This window comes from Gadus chalcogrammus, chromosome 3 (assembly GCF_026213295.1).
Source record: "Gadus chalcogrammus isolate NIFS_2021 chromosome 3, NIFS_Gcha_1.0, whole genome shotgun sequence".
Lineage (NCBI taxonomy): Eukaryota > Metazoa > Chordata > Actinopteri > Gadiformes > Gadidae > Gadus > Gadus chalcogrammus.
In genome coordinates, this window is record NC_079414.1 from 25,009,275 (window position 1) to 25,019,274 (window position 10,000).

Here is a 10,000-nt window from a genome sequence, read left to right on the forward strand (position 1 = left end):
GCAACAATTACAGACATTCTCAGACTCTTCAAAACGGTTCTCCTTCAATAGCAAGTGGCCATAAAATCACTCCAACCCCCCAAAACAATAGATCAAATCTCCACACACATTTAGCACTACTGTAAAACAACAATCAGACTCAAATCATCCATACGTGCCCACAGACGTGCACGCATATACGGTTGAAGATTTAATCTCCACACACACACCAACCCACACACACATTCACGCATTTACACTCCACACACACACAACCCACACACGTGCACGCCTGTCGCATATACATTCTATACACACCAATCCACACACATGCACGCACATACACACTCCACACACACCAACGCACACACATGCGCGCACATACACTCCACACACACCAACGCACACACATGCACCCGTTTACACTCAAGACACACACACACACACACACACACACACCCACACAAACACACCCACAGGCCAGTCCTGTGTGTGACCCTCTGAAGGCCCTCAGCCCAGGGGGTCCCCTGAGTGTTTCTGGCGGTCTCTCTTACCGGTGAACTTCTGTGGCATGGAGCTCTTGCGCTTGGCCACGTTGCTGGCCAGCTTGTCCAGCAGAAGGGCTCGCTCGCTCCCCATCTGAGACCGCACCGCCTGGCCGTCCTCCACGTGAGACACTGGGCGACACAGTCATACAAGTCAGACAGGGCGAGAGAGAGAGCGAGAGCGAGAGCGAGAGCGAGAGCGAGAGCGAGAGAGAGAGAGAGAGAGAGAGAGGGAGAGAGAGAGAGAGAGAGAGAGAGAGAGAGAGAGAGAGATGCCACGATTGAGACACAGCTGACTGGACAAAGTGAAGAGAGACAGAAGGGGAGACAGGGCTGAGAGAGGTGCAGAGAGAGAGGAGGGAAAGGAGAAGTGAGATCCTTTTTCTGATCGTCAAGAAAAGTGTAAAGTCTAAGAGGGGGGGATCTCAGAGGCAATAAGGTAGGAGAGTCAAACATACCAGCTGCTGGGAGGAAATTCATTGTGTGTGGTGAACCAGTTATCGACTTTCTGATACAGCGACCGCACCAGGATGACTGCACTGACTGCTTTATTGTTTCTTTATGAAGTGCACAGTCAGTGCAGAGTGCAGGCTGCCTCCCCAAGCCCACCACCAGCCGACCAGATAGGAACCTTCCAGACCGTAGACCACCGAGGCCTGTGCGCTGCGACCGCTGTCTTTAGGCAGCGTCGGGCTGAGTGCGAGTTAAGGACGCTACATCGACACTGACTTCCTTTCTGCTGCTGCAGAGGCATGAAACGGCCCCTCGCCCCCCCAGCTCCTATACCACAAAGGGCCCTGACCTTCTTTAGCTGTGCTGCCAGAGGGGCGACCACGACTGCAGCTCTCCACTGTGTACACCGCAGTCGCTCCCCCCCCCCCCCCCGCGCGCGCGCGCTGTAGGAGTTAGATGAACGACGTACACACTTGTAGCAGGGCTGGGCGATTTGATGTTTCGTTTGTATTTGTTTGAGCGTGTTTGAATGTGCGCAGCTGGCCACATTTAGAGACGGTTGATTCATATCGCTCCCGCCGCGTCGTAGGAAGGTTGCACTGTCTGAGCTCTGACACTCTTCGTTAGATGGTCAATGGACTGGGATTTATGTAGTGCTTTTCTAACCAGTTAACCCTAACCTAACATTCAACCCTGCATGCACGCATTCACCCACCGACGGCGGTGTCAGCCAAGCAAGGCGACAGCCAGCTCGTCGGGAGCAGTCAGGGTGAGGCGTCTCGCTCAGGGACACCTCGACACTCGGCTATAAGAGGACCCGGGGATCGAACTGGCAACCTTCAGGTTACCAGTCAACCGGCTCTACCTCCTGAGCCACACTCCGCCATGTTGTTGTTTTTTTGAAAATAAAAAGAAACCTTCAACTCTTATTGTGTGTTTGTGTTTCGACACGCTCTTTGGATGATGCATGATCTTCCTCAGAGGTTCATGCCCCAGAAGGCTCCCAATGTTTCCTGGTGATTCTGCGGAGTAAACCTCAGTGGGGCCCTTGGGACTAAGGAATAAGGACTAAGGACTTAATTGAACTCAGGTGCTATTTATCATTTGTTTGTTGTTTTTTACCTTCCAAATGTCCGGATATCCCTATGGTCTCCGCGGTAAGCGTCACAATGTATTGAAGTGTGGGTTATTCCCTTAGGTCAGGGATGGGCAACTTTCATGATAAAGAGGGCCACATTTTTCATCATAACCATCGGAGGGCCACATGACTGCACACTTCAACTAAACGTGAGCTGAGAGAAGCTACACAATTTTGAATTTGGTAGATATGATTTCCTGTATTCTGGTGCATTTTGGGGATGGCCACTACCTAAAAAATCTCCCAGAATCATAACCTATGTACGGTATGTTAATTGAACCAACATACATTAATTTCATGTTTTCCATGCTCAAACAGCCACATGAATGGTCAGTATTTTTATCAGTGCAAAGGGCTCACATACATCATCATTCAATGAAGTCAGAAAACTGAAAAACAGTGGCCCAACATTGAGTGCAACAACTCAATGAACTCAAACCCAACAAGCAGTTGTAGTAGTTGTAGTGGCGACTTAAGTGGATATCTTTAATGACTGATATCGCTTCTAAGCAAACTAGACGCATGGGTTTGCCTTCGAATTCTATGAATTCTTCTCATCTTTCTTGACTGAGTTTTCTGTAACTCGATCAATTATTATTATTCATTTTTTATTTTTTTTTATTTTATTACGGGCCTGACTAAGTGAGGATGCGGGCCGCACTGAGTGAGGATGCGGGCCGCATGCGGCCCGCTGGCCGCCAGTTGCCCATCCCTGCCTTAGGTTAAGTCTGCACTGATGCAGACTCACAGAAAGGGCTCGGTAAGCGTGGACTCAAACCCTCCGGCCCTTTGGAATTCGACATTGGGACAGCCCTAAGGCCTTACTCATTTCGCGAGAACGTGCAGCAAAGTCCGTGAGTCCGTGAGTCCGGACTTTGGCATCGGCCCCATGAATCCCTCTGTCAGCCCTGTGTCACAGCATGTGCGTGCGGGAGAGAGAGGGAGGCCGGGGACGAAGCCAGGGCAGCGGGTCGGTGGCTCACCTGTGTCCACGGAGCCCCGGTTCTGGGCGTACACGTGGCAGCGCTCCCTGTGCTCCTCCAGAGAGCTGCGCTGTTTGTAGCTTCGGCCGCAGTGGTTGCACTTGTAGGGCTTCTCCACTGCCAGAGGTGGAGAAGGGTTTCAGTTAGGGGTGGAGAACGGTTTCAGTTAGAGGAGGAGAAGTCATAGGCGGGCGGCGTCTGAAGTGCATCGGAAGCGAGGAGGCAGCCAGATATTGGTTTCACATCTGCAGAGTGACTTGATAAACTTCTGGGAAGGAGAGCACGGTACACAGCACAGCGCAGCAGCAGGGAGGTTTGTGTTCTTGCAGAGGCAGTTCTGGGCTGAAACTCACGCTGAGCTCAGTGAATGAACCACCCTATCTTTGCTGTGGTTTTAGAAATAGTGATTGAATAAGATGCTACGCCCCGAGATAATGTGCTGGTTGTGGAACAGGTGTGTGTGTGGCGCAGTACCAGAAAGCACCCAACACACACACACGCACACGCGCACACGCACACGCACACACACGCACGCACGCACACACACACACACACACACACACACACACACACACACACACACACACACACACACACACACACACACACACACACACACACACACACACACACACACACACACACACACACACACACATTGCAAGCAGGGCCCCTACTGACAAACCGCCCTCATCCAATCACACGACCCGTGCCGGACCTGCCCAGATTCACAGGAGCAGCGAACAAAGGGACCAGACAACAAACCAGCCGACAAACAGGTGCGCGAAGCGAGCGTATGCCTGAGGCCATGAGGAAGGGCGCAGCTGCACGGGGGTTCGGCGTCTACCAGAGTGGGTGCGCAGGTGCCCGCTCAGGGCGTCGCGGCGGCGGCAGGCGTAGTTGCACATGTGGCACTTGAAGGGCTTCTCGCCCGAGTGTAGCTTGATGTGGCGCAGGAGGTTCCCTTTCTGGGTGAAGGAGGCGCCACACTGGACGCAATGGAAAGGCCTCTCACCTGCGGGGCCCGGGGACGACAACAGAGAGGGAGGGGGAATCTGTTTTTGATGTCTGCGAGTGTGTTTCCATCGATGCGTGGCGGAAATCTGGGCTGTGTTTGAAGTGGTGAGGGAGGGAGCCGAATGGAACAACCCTCTCTGGAGGGCACAAATGTGATCAAACATCGTGCTGTCACTCATCACCTCACCTAATTACTGCCATGTAAATAATGTGCACTTTCATTCTCTGTACTTGTGAAATTATGTTGTCATTTTGTAGTGAAGGAGCTTTTAGCCTGAACTGTTGTGTTACAATTAAGCATGTACATCTTTGCCCCTATGGCATGGCATTGTAATCACTGTCAGATTTTTTTTATGCATATATGCATGCTGGACATACTTTAACTTTCTTCTTTGATTATTGTATTTTTTTATATTCCATGGGCTGCTGTAACTTGACTTCAAACCTCAAAAAACTGCGAATTTGACGTACTGATTGTGAGTTGTTGATTCAGGTGGTCATAGTCACCGACCGACGACACACACACCGCTCTACAGCTTACAGAGATGTACAGAGATGCGACCCACCTAAGACAATGTGATTGGCGTGTGGTGTGGTGTGGTGTTACTCAATACCTGGTGCCATTGCACTGCGTTCACGTCTATTACAATAGAGGATATTGCATCATCGCTCTCAGGCAGCCTCAAAACAAGAGCCGCAAAAACCAGCATGCCGCTGAATGTGCGTCACAGATGATGCAGGCCCTCACATCGACGCCGTGTGCTCAACCTGCGGCCCCGGGGGGGGAACACCCAGGTTCGATCGGCCCAGTTGATTGACAGCTGTGTGACGCCAACGGCCAACACTAAGTGAAGCCATCGCCAAAATGAAAAACCTTTACTTTCATTTACTTCAATAAATAAAGCAAAAGGGATTTTGCATTTTTAGGTTCAGAGTATCGCTAGAGTGGGACACCTGCTTGCTACACTGTAAAACTGTTCACTGTTAAATTACAGTTAAGTACTGGAAGCAGTCTCGCCAGTAAGGTACTGTTTATTTACAGTAATATAGTAATATATTTTTATATATATACTTTAGGTCGGGTTGGAGTCCCGACGCGGATACCAGAGAGACTGTTGATCTGATCTTAAATACAATGCACTTTCTATTTTACTAATTTCTTTGCATATGTTTTCTTTTACTTATCTATTATTTTATTCTATTGTGTGACAATGTTTACATGTGAAGCACTTTGAGTCTGCCTTGTGTATGAAAAGCGCCATATAAATAAAGTTGCCTTGCCTTGTCTTGCCTAATATATATATAATATAAATACAGCAGCTTTCATTGAGACTCCCACAATTGAGACCCAGACAATGCACTTTTTTTTCCACAGCATTGTACTGTAAAACCTAAATACAATAGATGACTGTTAGAATGTCCCTGTCCGTGTACCTCAATGTCTTACAGTGCATAAAAGGACGCAAAAACAAACACCCACAGAATCCGATCAAAGGTGGTGTGTGCTGAGCGACACAGAGGTGTGCGCGCCACGTCCTCTCCTTACCGGTGTGGCTCCGCTTGTGAACGAGCAGCACGTTGATGCTGATGCAGGACAGGCCGCAGATGTCACAGTTGAGCTTGCTGCTGCTCCCTGATTGGCCGCCACCGCCGCCGCCGCCGCCGGCGCCGCGGGGGGAGGAGCCCAGGGCCGGAGTGTCGTCGGCGTCACCGGGCTCGGCCCCCTCGGCGAAGAGGGACTTGCAGCCGTAGCTCCGGCTGAAGTCCACCAGGGAGAGGTCCTGGGGCTCGCTCGGGCTCTCCCCCTCGTCCACCGCCTCCATTCCCCGCTCGTCCTCCTCGTCGTTGCCCTCCTCCTCCTCCTCCTCTTCGTCGTCGTAGCCCTCCTCCAGCCCCTCCTCGCTGGCCGCCTCCTCCTCCTCCTCCTCCTCTCCGCCCCCCCCCTGGCCTGCCTCTCCGCGGGGGTCTGTGGACTCCTTCTCCTGGTCCGCTCCGCGGCAGCGCTGATCCGTCTCCATCTCCTCCGGCTCACTCTTCACCGCCGCCTTCAGCGCTGGAGGGAGGGACGGGGGGAGGGGGAAGGGGGGAGTGAAGGGAAAGTACATTTACACACAGCTTACACTGCTCAGGGCTGTACGGTGGACAACTAAATAGACAAATAAAACAAAAAAACACATTGGACCAATAGTCATAAACGTATAAAACATAAATAAAGCGATGGATCTTCAATATCGGGGAACACAACACAGAGATGCAGAAAACGAGCAGGAGTGCAGGGTTAGGGGACCAGGAAGGCCAGGGAGTGACGGTGGGATTTAAGCCTGGATTTGAAGGCTGAAAGGGACGGGGTGGATCTGATATCCAGGGGGAGATGGCTCCGCAGACCTGGAGCAGCAACTGCAAAGGTTCAGTCACTCCTCTGTTTGAGCCGTGAGGAAGAGGATCGAACACGGGGATGACAAGGGAAATCATATTTTAAGTCTGTTGAAAACGAGAAAGAGCAGATGAGAATAACCAGCCCAGATGGAGAAAAGAGAGGGGTGGTTCCTCTTTTTGACCGAAAAAAAGAGGTCTATAGGTTTAAAATGGTGCGTGCGTGGATACATGCGTGTGAAACTAGGGTTTGTTCCCGCTTCTAAACATATTTTTAGGGTCGAATGCGAGAGATTGTGTGGCTCCAAAGCGTTAATGGTTTAATTTAGGCCAAGGCACAGACGCGCAGAGAGATATGAGCGCATGAGCCAGAGATAAAGGAAAGGCATCACCTCTCACCACAGAGAAACAGGAAGAGCCAGAGCAGGAGAACAGCGCGAGTCAGTATGCATCTCACGCGATCACGCTCCGTTAAACAACGCTCAAGTGGCTCGCCCCAGCCACAGTTTGGGCATTTCCAAGGGTGTCCAACGTTTTCTGGGGTGAATAATCGGGTAAAATTCAGCGTTTTCTTTGTTGGATGGTCCCCGGCTTACAAATAGATCTGTGACACGCACACGCCCCGACGAAACCAACAAACTCCCCCCTGCCTGCACTGTTAGTGTGTGTGTGTTTGTGTTCCTTCGCACAACAGCTATTGACAGCCCCCCCCCCCCCCCCCCCCCCCAATGTGCTAACCGATGCTCTGAGATAGGCTTCACCCAGCGCCACGGCGGTCACACTGCGGTTGGCTGAGCCGTGGCGCGCCACAGCGTTCAGTGGAAATGGCTCAGAGGTGCGATGGAAACTACGCTCACACCTCCATAGCTGGCTGTAGAGAGTAACGAGGGGCCACGGCACATTAAGAGCACAACGGAAGGATCGAGGCTGATCTATAATAAACACATCAGCAGTTCCTATGGTGGCTTCAATAATTGCTCGGAAATAGCCGAGCCGCAGTTAAAGTGGTATCTTGTCCTAGATGGCTTTGTTGTGTACGAGGAAGGAGTTAACCTAGCAATTGTTAGCGCTTGGCACTTGGTTCTATGAACATCCTTACTGTACCGAAAGCGATATATTGTGGTTTATATAACAGTTAGTTACGACCAAGTAATTTGATTAGACAAGAGGCATTTCATGAGTGCTGATATAGAGTATAACAGCACTGGGACCTTTCACTATATCCCTCCGCTTTGCAGGTGTTCTCATAACCGTTTATGTTATTAGCTAGCTAGTGTGTGTATGTGTTGCTTGGCAACAGTTCAGTCCCAGTCCAGTTGCGGATCTATTTGTGTTGGCGGAGCCAAATAAATCATTAAATAAACAAACAAATCATAATCTGTTCTGTTGTTGCTTATAACAGTTGCGTGTAGAACTACTAGAACTAATACTGTTGTACTGAATATCAGTACGGATGTGATTATCTTTGGCACTTGGCCTCCGGACTCGTACCTACGACCGGATCACAGCTGTGCTGATATTCAGTACAACAGCACGACCTCAAGTGTGCTTGTATACAGCAGCTCTACAAGCAACAGTAATAAGCAACAACAGATTATGATTTGTATGTTTATTCAATGATTTATTTGGCTCCTCCAAAACAAATAGATCCGGAACCGAACTGGGACTGAAGTGTAGTCAAGTGTAGGTGAATATGGGCTTTATGTGTGACGTGTTAATAAGTCTGAACCTCACATCAGAGAACGGCCTTGTCTGAAGCAGAGGTCACCATGACGCGTCATCATAACATCACAAACCTTCAGAACACTCCATTTCGTTGCACCCCGACAGCTCGCTCGGCTGTACGTCATCGGAGGTCCTGACGGCCGGTGAAGTCCTGACGGCCGGTGAAGTCCTGTCCGTCAGTCCGTTGATGTCCGTGTTGTCTGAGAAGCAGCAACTTTAGGATCATCTCGAGCACATCACATCGCAGCTCGTGGCGGTTATTGGAAGTTATCCGCATGATTACTCATTCATGCAGCATGGTTTACATATTCAGTTGTAAAAGGGAAGTATTGTGAGAGACAGTAGCTTGTAGTTGAACTTTTGATGCAAGATACTCACTGCTGGAGTCTTCCCCCACAGTTTTACCCTCAAGATGGCTCTCAGAGTCCATGACGACGAAATGTCTGGAGAGACGAAGCAGACAGAGGCATGGTGAGCCGGTGGATTTTAATACTTTATGTTAAGAAATATAAAAAAATAATAAAGAAAAACATTCAATATTAAACCGTATTTTCTTCAATGTGTCAGAATCACAAGGGTATAAGAGGAACAGTACAACATCATTTATTTTTGAATAAAGTGAAAAGTCATGTTCTACAAACAAAACAACTGTATTGATTTGTAAACTAATTCATCAGTTTAATGCTCGCTGAAGAGCAATTTATTACTTGACGCTGGAAGATAACTATCCATTGAGGGGCCTTCATTTCCTGCTCTGTGCACGCATCTATAAATGCTGATAAACTCCCAAGTTTATCCGATAACACAATGATTTGTAGATTAAATTCGCAAAGCTGATAATTAAATAAAATATGAGGTTTAGTACATCTGAAACTGTCAAACGTTAAATTAATCTACACTAACATATATTATTCCAAAAAGTACACATCCATACAGCTTTGGATGTGTTCTGGATAAAATTGTATCCTTATGTGTGCTGCAAATCCTAGGTCAATTAATAAAGCGATAATAATACAAATAATAATGACAAAACTAATTATTATTGTCATTATAATAATCATATTTTAATAATAAATCAAATTATACAAAAAATTATGATAATAAGAATACAAATAATAAGGACTCAAACTTAAGTGATCTGGATACAAAGCCCTTTAAGGAAGCACAGGAAGGGTGAACTATGTTATGTTGAACATTATATCATGTAACATTTTAAAAAGCAGAATCCTACCTTTACCTCAACACCTGGGACAGAGCAGCTCTTGCAGGCAGTGCTTCAAAATTGTCCTGTTTCCCGCTGCGAGATTCCACTCTCCGCCAGCGACCTCGTGGTATCTGGAATATGCAGAGAGCAAAACTCATTATGCAAAATATTTGGAGTGAACTCTTAAAGGAGCAGGTGCTCCTTTCTCTTGAGGTGGGAAGAAAAAAGAACCGTCGAATTTAAAATACCGGTGTGACGCGATTACTCAAGCAGGCATGTTGTATTAGATGTGGTGTGACTTTGTGAATACCCGTCCAATTTATAATCGGACCGTGTTAATAAAAGGAGAAAAAAACAAATGTCTAAAAAACGTTTTTTTATTGTTTCCTGTACAACTACTCCTCCTTGTGGCAAACCACGGCAACTGCGTTGTGTTTGATTGACATAAACAGCGTCTCCTTGCGAAATAATTAGGGCATACATTGTCGGAGGCACAACCAATGTCGGTTCATAGTGCAACCATGGCATTTACTACAAAAATATTTACTTCTAATAACTTTCCCTGCTTCTCTGTCTCTCTGTA

General features: G+C 48.3%; 1 protein-coding gene across 1 annotated transcript in view; it reads right to left on the minus strand.

Annotated features, from left to right (window-relative positions):
- LOC130379896 (zinc finger protein Aiolos-like) overlaps positions 1-5,952 on the minus strand; it is an 8,761-nt gene extending 2,809 nt beyond the window's left edge. Inside the window, exons 1-5 of the mRNA XM_056587026.1 lie at positions 5,644-5,952; positions 4,990-5,004; positions 3,946-4,113; positions 3,099-3,215; positions 534-656 (exon numbers count right to left, since the gene is read on the minus strand). Coding sequence (XP_056443001.1) covers positions 534-656; positions 3,099-3,215; positions 3,946-4,113; positions 4,990-5,004; positions 5,644-5,938 — 718 coding nt within the window. The 5' untranslated portion in view covers positions 5,939-5,952. The remainder of the gene's footprint in view (positions 1-533; positions 657-3,098; positions 3,216-3,945; positions 4,114-4,989; positions 5,005-5,643) is intronic.
- Between the last annotated feature and the right edge of the window lie 4,048 nt (positions 5,953-10,000).